The sequence below is a fragment of the Bactrocera tryoni genome, chromosome 4, assembly GCF_016617805.1.
Source record: "Bactrocera tryoni isolate S06 chromosome 4, CSIRO_BtryS06_freeze2, whole genome shotgun sequence".
NCBI lineage: Eukaryota > Metazoa > Arthropoda > Insecta > Diptera > Tephritidae > Bactrocera > Bactrocera tryoni.
The window spans coordinates 59,628,646-59,641,351 of NC_052502.1; the positions used below are offsets into that span (position 1 = coordinate 59,628,646).

General features: G+C 39.5%; 1 protein-coding gene and 1 pseudogene across 1 annotated transcript; one reads left to right on the forward strand and one right to left on the reverse strand.

Annotated features, from left to right (window-relative positions):
- The first annotated feature begins 2,783 nt into the window (after positions 1-2,783).
- LOC120774624 lies at positions 2,784-4,937 on the forward strand. The gene has a single exon (XM_040104348.1). It carries the CDS (start codon positions 2,784-2,786, stop codon positions 4,935-4,937), a length of 2,154 nt encoding a protein of 717 aa, XP_039960282.1.
- Positions 4,938-8,272: 3,335 nt separating this feature from the next.
- LOC120776216 lies at positions 8,273-8,475 on the reverse strand (annotated as a pseudogene).
- Positions 8,476-12,706: the final 4,231 nt, after the last annotated feature.

The following is a 12,706-nucleotide window of genomic DNA, read 5'->3' on the forward strand; positions in this document are numbered from 1 at the left end:
AGCTGATCTTTAATACCGTACTTGAGGTAAAAGAAAGGCTGTAGGTTAATCAACTTGTTAAGCTGTTAATTTTAGTTAGTCGTATAATGAAAGTCGCAGTTGAATGTCGCGGTAGCGCAAGCACTTAAAGAATATTAAATAAAATACATATAAAATAATTAAATTCGTGGTTTTTCGTTCAAACATTTAAACGGTCAATAAAAAGGCTTATTGTCCTCCAAACATTTTGGTGACCCCGACGTGATCGTGGAATTAATATCGTATTAATAAAACGAAACTTTTCGCAAATTTAATTAAAACTTTGCGGTCTTTGACAAAAAAATGGCACCCAAGAAAATGGAATCAGCTGACTCTAAGAAGAAGCTGGATTAATTTGTCCAACAAGTTACCCTACTCAACAACACGTTGACTTTCGATGTCTTGCGTGAGTTCGACGAAGCTGCAGTGGAGGTACGTATCGAGCAAGTGGATAGGCTGGAAAAAAGGTTCGATGCTCTCTACACGCAACTAGAGGACAACGATGCTGACGATTTTTTAGCGACCACTATATCGAGGTAAAAACCAAGCTGACACGTCAGTGGCACGCTTGCCGAGCTTACGAAGCTCACAGCTCTACGACGCAGTCGTTTGCTGGCGATCAAACTTCAATTATTGTCTCTCAGCCAAAACAGAGGTTACCGGTCCTGCAAATTCCAACGTTCAACGGTAAATATTCGGATTGGCCAGATTTTTTTTCGATGTTCAACACCGTTGTACATCAAGACGTAGATTTGACAAGAATTGAGAAATTCCAGCACTTTCGGTTAAGTCTACGTGATGCAGCGTTGGTCACCATTCGTTAATTATAGATAAGTGAACAAAATTATGATAAGGCTATTGATTTGCTAAAAGCAAGATTTGATAATAAACGCTTGAATTTCCAGGCTCATATCAGAGATATTTTTCAGCTCAAGAGGGTAGAGGGTGATAGGGTTGCCAAACTTCGAGAACTCAGCGATACCGTAAATGCTCACTTGCGAGCGTTGCAAACTATGGGAACGAAGGAACAGATTGCTGACTGCTTACTCATTCAACTGGTGTCTCAAAATTTGGACGTCAAATCTCGCGCGAAATGGGAGGAACAAACACCTGTAAGCGAAATACCTACATGGAATTCAATGGCTAGATTTTTGGAACAACGCTGCCAGCAACTGGAAAATGTAGAGATTGTCCTTGGACTTCCGGAAAAACAGGTAGGCAAGAAATTGTCAAATCCCATCAGTCGTAAGGTGCTTTTAACGGCAGCAGTATCTGGATGCATATTGTGCAGTTCTAGTGAACACAAAATTGCAAGGTGCAAGCAGTTTCTGGGCCTTTCACCCACAATGCGCTATAAAGAAGCAAAACGGTTAAACCTATGTTTGAATTGCCTTCGAGTCGGGCATTCACTCAAAGACTGCAAGTCCGGACACTGTAGACATTGCACGTCGAAGCATCACAGTCTGCTTCATCAAGACACAAATTCCTTTCCGACAATTTCACAACCAGTGGCTTCTGATAAGCTGCCGCAGCTATCACAACCAACCACGTCTAATTCGTTCAACCCATACTCGTTTTCTTCTTCATCTTTCGGTCCTTCAGCGTCTGCACTCGTCGCATCTGAAGTTCAGGCTAGCGTTGCTGAAAAAGATTTCGTTCTCTTAGTAACCGCCATAATTTATGTAAAAAATCGATCTGGCTCCCTCATTCCTTGCAGGGCTCAGCTAGATTCTGCGTCACAATTAAACTTTATAACCAATCGGCTCGCTAATCAACTACAATTAAAGAAGGTCAAATCTTCACAGTTCATTTTTGGTATAGGCCAAAATGATTTCGTTGCCCTTCATATCGTTAATTTCGACCTGCATTCGCGCATTGACGATTACATTGCCAAATTGTCTGCGGTTATCATCCCCACCATCACCGATGTTCAACCATCTCGTTCTTTAAAGGGTATTAATTGGAATATACCACAAAACATACGCTTAGCAGACCCACACTTTTTCGAACCGCAGCGCGTTGATATGCTCATTGGAGCTAGTTTATTCTTTGACCTGCTCTGCGTTGGCCAGATACGCCTGGCTGAAAATTTACCACTTCTACAAAAAACAAAGCTAGGGTGGGTTGTATCAGGCGCAACAACATACAACATTTCGAAGCTATCTTGCTTAGCAGCCGTCGACATGGCTCTAGCAAATGACTCAGTTGACGACTTACATAACCTAGTTCAACGCTTTTGGGAAATAGAGAACTGTATTGGCTCCACACCAAAAACTACAATAGAGGAGGATTTGTGCGAAGAGCATTTCATAAAAACCCATAAGCGATTGGAATCTGGTGAGTTTTCGGTTCGATTACCAACAAAATCACCTTCTTGCGAACTAGGTGAGTCGTATCAACAGGCTGTCAATCGATTCAAGGCTTTAGAGCGGAAATTTCAGAGCAATGCTGAACTAAAACAACAATTTTCGTCATTCATTTAGGCGTATTTTGATTTGAACCATATGTCAGTCGTTGACACTATGCCAAAGCAAATTCCAATGAATTTTATGCCACATCACTGTGTTTTAACGGCTGATAGCACAACAACAAAACTGCGTGTGGTTTTTGATGGCTCTGCGCCAACCAGTAATGGACTTTCGTTGAATTCGATCCTGATGAAAGGACCAACCATTCAACCTCCACTTTTTGATATTTTGCTTCGATTTCGCACCTTCAAAATTGTTCTTACTGCAGACATTTGTAAAATGTATCGCTGTGTAAGGATGACTGATCCAGACAGCTTCCTGCAGTGCATAATATGGAGGGACAAGCCCAATGAAGATTTTCGCATTTTTAAGTTAGATACCGTCACCTATGGAACGAAGCCAGCTTCTTTTCTAGCCATTCGTTCAATGCAGCAGCTTGGCCGCGCTGAAGCTCATGTTTATCCCGTTGGAGCCGAAACGATACACCATGGATTTTATGTGGATGACATGATTACCGGTGCAGGTTCGTTGGGCGAAGCAAAGGTGATATTAAATGAGACTAAAAAGTGTTTATCTCTCGGAAACTTTCACTTGAGGAAATGGTGTTCGAATGATGATCGAGTCTTGATGGATATTGAGGATAATGACAAACAGGACTTCTTAACCTTCGACGACGGTACAAGCATAACAAAGACACTTGGATTGGTTTGGGACCCAAAGTTAAACGTATTCATATTTTCCTTTTCACCCTTCGGAAAACCGGCTAAGGTAACTAAACGCACAATCCTTTCAGCTATAGCCAGGCTTTACGACCCCCTTGGTTTGATCGGACCTGTGGTGGCCAAAGCCAAAATATTCTTGCAGCATTTGTGGAAAGAGAAGCTACATTGGGACGAAAGCCCACCTCAAGCAATTCAAACAGAATGGCTAGAAATATGCAATCAATACAAACTAATTACTCGTTTTAGTTTTGACCGATACTTGCTGATGCCAGAAGCTGAAGTACAACTACATGGATTTTGTGATGCAAGTGAGGCTGCTTATGGGGCCTGCATATACATACGCGCTGAAAGAGGCGGACACATCCGAATCAATCTTCTCTGCTCCAAATCTCGCGTAGCTCCACTAAAACCTCTAACGATACCGAGGCTTGAGCTATGTGGTGCATTACTGTTAGCTGAATTAATCGCAAAGGTAATCAATTCAACGCATTTCAAAGCAAAGGGAGTATATTGCTGGTCTGATTCCACAACAGTGCTATCGTGGCTGCGTAGTGAACCAGCTAATTTCAACGTTTTTGTCGCAAATCGCATTAACAACATTCAAACTCTCACAGCAGGTATGGTTTGGAGCCATGTTCCAACAGATTCCAACCCAGCTGACGTTCTTTCAAGAGGAGCTAGCCCCAAGGAATTATTAACCATGGATTTATGGAAATACGGTCCCCCTTATCTGGGTTTAGATCAATCTAACTGGCCTAAATCTCCTCTCCTACCAACAAAGGACTTGCCCGAGGGTCGAAAGCGTGCATTTGTGTTTATTTCTACTATAGACATGTCATTAAATTGCAAATTTGTTAACTCATTTGAACAATTACAGAGAGTATATGCATATGTTTATCGGTTTTCCAGAAGAGCTGGAATGAGATTTTCTGGACCACTCAAAGTAAGGGAATTACAGGAAGGAACCTTTATACTTATACGAATGATTCAAAAGGCGCATCTTCGAGATGAATACAAAGCACTCGAATCCAAAGAGGCGATAAAGTCTTCATCTGAAATTCGTTCGCTCGTTCCCTTTCTCGACGAGCGCGGTTTACTTCGAGTTGGTGGAAGACTTCAGTATTCAAATTTGGATTTTCCATCGAAGCACCCAATTATTTTGCCAAAACGTCACCCGGTGACTGACGCAATCATTAGCAGTTTTCATTGGAAACTTTTACACGCTGGACCTCAATCGCTATTAGCATCTATTCGTCTACAGTATTGGCCTATTGGCGGGCGTAAAACCGTAAGTCGAATTATTAACAAATGCGTTCGTTGTTTTCATGTTAAGCCTAAGCTTATGGAACATTTAATGGGAAATTTACCATCGGAAAGGGTTAAATGCAATCGAGCATTCCTAACTACCGGAGTGGACTTTTGTGGGCCATTTTTCTACAAATCGGACGTACGCAATAGAGCTCCAATCAAATGCTACATTTGCATCTTTATTTGCTTCGCCACCAAGGCCGTTCATTTGGAGCTGGTAAAAGATTTGGCAACCTCTTCATTCCTCGCAGCCCTTAAGAGATTTATCTGTAAGCGTGGCAGACCGCAAACTATATGGTCGGACAATGCCACCAATTTTGTTGGAGCCAAAAATGAGCTATCGGAACTGAAAAACCTATTTTCGAGCCAAGGGCATTTGAAAATGATTCACGAGCAGTGTGCGAGCGATCAAATTGAATGAAAGTTGATACCCCCTCGTTCTCCCCACTTTGGCGGTTTATGGGAGGCTGCAGTCAAAATGGCCAAATATCATTTTTATAGAGTTGTGGGCCTTTCTAAATTAAGCTTTGATGAGTTTCGCACACTTGTGTGCCAAATATCCGCGATTATAAATTCACGACCTTTATGTCCCATTACAGAGAGTCCTGACGATCTCGAAGTGCTTACCCCAGCGCACTTTCTCATTGGCGCACCCTTCACATCCGTGGTTGAACCTGACATCACTCCTATCAATATTAATCATCTTAGCAGATGGCAGCGAGTGTGCTACCTGCAACAACAATTCTGGAAGAAATGGCAAGCAGAATATCTAACTCTTCTGCAACAACGCCATAAATGGCACTCATCTTCGTCGAATCTCAAGCTCGGGGACGTGGTTTTGATAAAGGACGAGAACAATCCCCCGCTAAAGTGGCCTTTAGCTAGAGTCATAAAAACCATTTCCGGAAAGGACCAGGTGGTGCGAGTCGCAGTTCTAAAGACACCAAATGGCATATACAAGCGAGCTGTTTCAAAGCTGTGTCTCCTACCAATTGATGATAATATCTTGAAAGCCTAAACCTTTCAACGGGCGGAGTATGTTTAGAAATAGATACATAGTTTATATGCGAATTTAGTAGTAGAAATAATCCCTCCTACTTTTATACTTGTTTTGTTAAGTACCAACACTCTTAGCACTTAATTGTATACAACAACACTCTAACATTGTTTGAAACTAGATGTTTGCTTGCTTTAAGTCTGAGCGCCGGCAATCGCCAAACCGGTTTTGTCTATTTGAGTGACTTTTATAACGCACTCTTATCATGCTTGCATAGGCAAGCATACATACGTACATTAATGTAAATGCAGAGAATTAGAACAAGTACCACTATCTCAGCTGATCTTTAAAACCGTACTTGAGGTAAAAGAAAGGCTGTAGGTTAATCAACTTGTTAAGCTGTTAATTTTAGTTAGTCGTATAATGAAAGTCGCAGTTGAATGTCGCGGTAGCGCAAGCACTTAAACAATATTAAATAAAATACATATAAAATAATTAAATTCGTGATTTTTCTTTTAAAACATTTAAACGGTCAATAAAAAAGCTTATTTTCCTCCAAACACTATATTATGATTCAATTTTTGTAAAATTTTTGTACACATTTGTTTAACAAATACCCCATCAGCAAAAGGTCTGCCTTGTTTTACAATATCAAAGCTAATTAAGCATGAAATTTCCGTTTTTAATTTTTTATTTGAACGGCCTATATCCTCCAAACCCTCGGTTTCCGTTAACCACCCTTGAATTCTTTGCAAAAAAAATTTTCTTTCTTCATTAAAAAGACGTTGTCTTTCTTCTTCATTCCGTTTTTTTAAATCATTGTGAAAATATTTGAAATGTCTTTTCAAAGCATAATTTCTGGTTTGCCTTTTTAATGTCTTAAAACATAAAATGCATTGCATTTCACCAAAAGCATTTTCAAGCATAAAGTATGTCTCGCAAGGCATCTTTGTATTTAAGAAACAAAGCGCAACAGTCAAGCACGATGTTGATTCGTTGCTGTCTCGCCAACGACTAAACGATAGGGCACAATTGTGCTATGAAATGCCGACCACTGCCCTAAAGACAATATTCTTTGCGTTGTCTACTGCAGCACAATGTGAGTCTGCTTTAAGTGTCGTCTACACGTGCTAACTAAGTGTAGTGGCGTTATTTTTTTCAACAAACAAAGTCAGCCACCAAGCACAAAGTCAACAAAACTCAAGATCGTTCCTGTCACTGTCATTCTACTTAAGCACATACTTGGCCAAGCAGTGCCCTTGAAGGAGGATTTTGTTGCAATGTGGTCGTTTTTTATTATGTTTGTTTATATATTATACTTACGCTCGTACATAATAATAAAACGGAAATGCTTGTATTGCTGCATAGTGAAATAAGTCAAAAAGTACGTAATAAAAGAGCGACAATGAAAGAAGAAATGTCGACAAATAAAACAGGACATATCAGACAAAGTTGCTGTTGCGATAAAAAAAAGCACCCGACAAATAATTAAGAACGGCATTTGAATGAGAAAACACATGTGTCGCCATAAAACAACATGAAGTTGATGAAACGTGTAAAATGTCAATGAGTATTTTACAGGTAATAACTTATTTGAAAATTCAGTTTTATTAAGCCAAAAAATACATCCGTAAAAAAGTATGCGACGCACTGGTAAAATAGCCATTATAAAATTTTGCTTTTAGTAGTAGGTAATTTTTCAATGTCATTGTTTAAAAATAGAAATATAAATTGTTAATACTTAAAATTTTCTTAGATTTTCAATCATATTTCCAAAGACAAATAACAATCTCTATATATAAAAAAGTGACTGGAGAACGCCTGGACCGATTTCGGTGATTACCACCAATTCGGACAGGTGTCCGCCCAAACAAGGAGAATACTTAAGAAAATTCTGGAAAATTTGCCGAAAAAAAAATTATCAAGAAAATAAATTTTCAAATACGATTTTAAAAAGGAAATAAAAACGAACATGATTTTAAATGCTGGCGCATAACTCTAAAACGCCTGCACCAATTCTTTTTTTTAAATGTTCGTTGAGGCTCAAGGATGGTTTTTATGGCGGAAAAACAATCGAATAATTGCCGGAAAACCTCTAAAAAGAGCCCCTTTCTTTTTCCCATACAAACGAATGAATGCTGTTAGTAACTCTAATGCTCGAGAACAGCTGAACCAATCTTGATGAAATTTTCAGAGGTTGTTCGCTGTGGATCGAGGAAAGTTTAGAAATAAAAAAAGGTGCGTGGAGTCCCTACGCGTGGATGAAGTTATACTTCTTAGTGATATTCCAAGAAATGCATATCATTTTGTATGAAAGAAAATTAGAAAATTTAAATTCACATTTTATAAATTTATTATAATTTATTATCTCCCCGAGCATACCTTTGCCAACAAGTCGTCTTTTCGCGACGATGGCAAAAGCTAAAAATCATAAATTGCTCAACTTTCTGGTGCTTTTCGCAGAAATCTGCGTCGATATGTATTCACGATCATACGTATGCATACATACATATTTACGCATGTTTGTAGGCGAAGCTGCTACAGCGGCAAGGGGTGACAATCGGCGGCCATTACTTTACTTATGCCATAGAAATTCTATTGCTACGAATATGGAAATGACAACGAAATAATGCAAATATGCATATTTCTAAAGGTCATTAATTTCTTTGAAGAAATGAATGATCCTGAGAAGTATAGTCTTAACTTTTCAACGGCCAACGCAGAGCGTTTCAACCAATAGGAATTCATTCATTAAAATCACCACTCAGAAGTCGTTTTATCCGTTGTAAGCGAACGATTTTCGAGAAAACATCATTTCTAATATGCCACAAGACAAAACTAGAAATGAACTTCTTAACCTCACGCTGTCAGATAAAACGAAAATACTTTGTCATCGCGGGTCGATTTCCAAAAAATTGACCAACGCAGGGTATTTCAACAAAAGGGCACATAAAATAGTTGAGAATTCGCAGAAATGAAAGACAAAGGAAAGAAAAAGCAGTATAACTCAATAATGAACAAGCATACAAACATACATATGCGCAGCAGCAGCAAGGAAAGAGGTAACAATCGGCGATCTATTGTATATTTCTTTCGTGCATAACCAAACCATAATTAGGACAACGCAATTCAAGTGTCAATGGTGGTGTTGGTGGTAAGCGCTTCAGAAGTGATGACGAACACGTAGGTACGTAGGTTCGAATCCCAACAGAATTTATTTTTAATTGAATATGTCACCAACCAAAAATTGAAACGTTGTTCTACAAAAACAACAACAGCATAAGCATGGCAACATTGTGTTGTTGGTAGAAAAGCCGAGCTGTGCCGAAAGAAATGAACAAACGATCGCCGATTGTCACCGCTTCGCTTGATGCTCGAACATCTTCACAGACAAGGTTGCGTACATTCATATTGAGCAACGGGTTGCGTAGTTTCATATTGAGCAAGGTTGGGCAACCTGAATATATCGCAACCTTTTCCGATCTCGTATAAGTATAACTTCAAAAAAACCGTATGCTTTTCGTGAGGAAAAGTCGGAAAGTTGGACAATTCCAAAAAAATAACTTTTTTTCATACAAAAATTTTTTTTCAACTTTTTTCCTTTTGTTTTTCAATTGTCAAATTTGTCGTTTGCTTTCTTTATTCCGGTTATTCAAAAAAAAAATTATTGAAATTTGTTCCGTGAAAACGTTATGTGTGTTTCACACAAAGTGCTCAATTACAGATTGAAATTTGTTACGATGCCACGAAGAGGTCGCGTTCGTTTTGGCATCAACATAAGTATGTATATTGACAGCCTATGGCACATAACCGACTATTTCCAGGATGCGATGACATACGAATGAAGTTATGGATCGCTGGCAATCAGCAAGCGATCGTCACGATGTTAGAGGACAACTTTTCAAACAACAGTTGCGATGTTTTGTAAACTTTATCTTAAAGCAACGTATATGTGGTGCTGTTAGATGCTGGATGAACTCTGTTGAGTGGCAAAAAAGAGGTTTGCCGCACGCACATATTCTTCTTTGGATGGTGGATGGTGGTTACGCCAAATCAAATTGATGAAATCATTTCTGCGGAAATTCTTGATCCAGAGATAGAAGCAGAATTATGCGAAACCAATATGGTTCATGTACCTTACGGACATCACAATACCACTTTGGTTTGTATGTCTGACAATAAATGTACGAAACACTATCCAGATGCTTTTCTTTCGGTGACACAAACTAGAAATGATGGATATCCAATGTATCAGCCTCGCTCACCAGATGACAATGGCAGAACATTTAGCATTCAATTTAGAGGCGTGAATATCGAAGTTAACAACACATCGAAGTCGACAACATATGGATCGTACCATATTCGCCACTGTTGTCTAATTCACATTCAAAAGTCATGTCAATGTTGCGTATGGCAGTTTGGTGTAATCGATAAAATACGTTTGTAAATATGTCACCAAAGGAAGCAACATGGCGGTTACTGGTCTTGAACGATACGGTCGATACGTGAACTGCAATAAAGCGCTTTGTATGATATTTACTTTTGTGATTCATGAATGTTTTCCGACGGTTGTGCGTCTCGCAGTTAATTTGGAGAATGGCCAAATAGTCTATTTCAACACAGAGAATACAGTACAGACAAAGATAGCACCCCCAGCAACAATATTAACATTTACGAGTTTTTTCTCAACTTTCATCAGTAAACCGTTTGCGAGAACTTGCTCTATTCGGAAATATCATTTGCGTCTCAAAGTTGGATCTGTCGTTATTATGTTCCACAATCTTCAGGCGCCGAAACTGTGTAATGGAACCTGACTGATTGTGACGCAGCTATCGAATACAAAGGGGCAGAATGCTTGATTCTACGAATTCCTCTGAGTTCTAACGATTTGCCATTTCAGTTCAAACTTATTTAGTTTCCAGTGAAAATTGCATTTGAGGCACAAGGGTAGTAACATAGTGTATGGTATACGTTTGGAATTGCTATGTTTTTCACTCGGCCAGATATACGCGGCCTGCTCACGATTTATAAACCACCTTTTCTATACACCGGAACAGAAACCAAAAAATGTTGTTTATCAAGCTGCGATACATTGAAAAAAAGTGAAATGATAAATTCAACTTTTTCATTTCTAAACACATAATTTCCGCAGGACAACGACTGCGGGGTCAGCCCGATTATGTTCACAATCAGCAATTTTATCTTATCCTAATTGTTGATTTTTCTTTGGGCTTAACTTTTACTTTTCAAATTGAATAATCATTTATCGTTGAGCTGCTCTAGGCTGGGTAAGTAATTCCACAAGTAGCAATGATCAAATAAATATAAATATTGTGCTTCGTCATCTATATTCTTTCTAAATGTATGAAAGTGAGTATTTATATTACACTAGCTGACCCCGCAGCCGTTGTCCCGCATGAAATTATGTGCTCTGAAATGAAAAGAAAGTTGAAAATAGCATTTCATTTTTTTTCAATGTAACGCAGCTTGATAAACAACATTTTTTTTGATTTCTGTTCCGGTGTAGAGAAAAGATGGTTTTCCAACTCGTGAGCACGCCACGTATATCTGAACGTGTGAAAAACATAGCGTTTCCAAATTTGTGCACCATACTATGCGACTATCATTGTGTCCTGTTGGTTGTCATCTCAAACGCAATTTTCACTGAAAGCGGAATACATTAGAACTGAAATGGAATTCGTAGAATCAAACATCCTATTGTATTCGATAAGTGTGTCACAATCAGTTGGGTGTCATTACACAGTTTCGGGGCATGATGATTGCGAAACATAATAACGACCGATCGTACTTTGAGACGCAAATGATGCGGTGGCATACCAAGCCTTTCCTAAGAATTTAGAAATACCAATGGATAATTCACGGCGTCGTCCTCATTGTCAAGACGATCGATCGATTTGTATGAGCGCAAGTCTCCCGGAATTTGACTTTGAATCTTCCAGTTTAAGTCAACAACATCGGCATTTTCAGAAGCTAACATTGCGCGTGCACTTAAGGAATCGTAGTTACGATAATTTGGCCAATGTTCGAACATTCGTGATGAGTTCATCTTTCGTGAATTGATAAAGGAAAGATGGAATTGATATCAAACCACCGGAAGTATCAGCCGAAGTTGTACCATTTCCAATTTTTAGCGAAGGCGATGTAAAATATCTCCGGCAATGTCATTTTTGTGCTTATCCCATAATTGACGCGGATTTGATGGCTGATATGTCGAAATGATTATCGCGAAAAGTGTGCGAGCTTCATTTTCATTCCAGTGATTAACGTGTTCCAGCAATTGTAATTGCTGGCTTACTTCTCCAAAACTTGCACACATCGTACCATTCACAGATTGGATTGTGTAAATTCGTCCCAATGCATTAGTTGAGAACTCATCTGGATGTCAATCTATTGGTTGGACTTGCTTTCTGCGCAACTATTTCTTCGACGATGCATTCCATGTATAATATCAAGGTATTTCCGAATAGAGCAATGTGCCCGCAAATGGATCACTGACGAAAGTTAAGAAAAAACTCGTCAATGTTAATTTTGTTGCTGACGGTGTTTCCACTGGCTGTACTGTATTCTTTGGGTTGAAATACGCTCTTTGGCCATTCTCCAAATTAACTGCGAGACGAACAAAAAACGTTCATGAATTTTTCATCTTCTTAATTAGCGTAGATACCGCTTACGCGATTATAGCCGAGTTAACAACAGCGCGCCAATCGTTTCTTCTTTTCGCTACGCGGCGCCAATTAGATATTCCAAGCGAAGCCAGGCCCTTCTCCACTTGGTCCTTCCAACGGAGTCTAGGTCGTCCTCTTCCTCTGCTTTCCCCGGCGGATACTGCATCGAATACTTTCAGAGCTGGAGTGTTTTCGTCCATCCGGACAACATGACCTGGCCAGCGTAGCCGCTGTCTTTTAATTCGCTGAACTGTGTCAATGTCGTCGTATATCTCGTACAGCTCATCGTTCCATCGAATGCGATATTTGCCATGGCCAACGTGCAAAGGACCATAAATCTTTCGCAGAACCTTTCTCTCGAAAACTCGTAACGTCGACTCATCGGTTGCTGTCATCGTCCAAGCCTCTGCGCCATATAGCAGGACGGGAATTATGAGCGACTTATAGAGTTTAGCTTTTGTTCATCGAGAGAGGACTTTACTTCTCAATTGCCCACTCAGTCCGAAG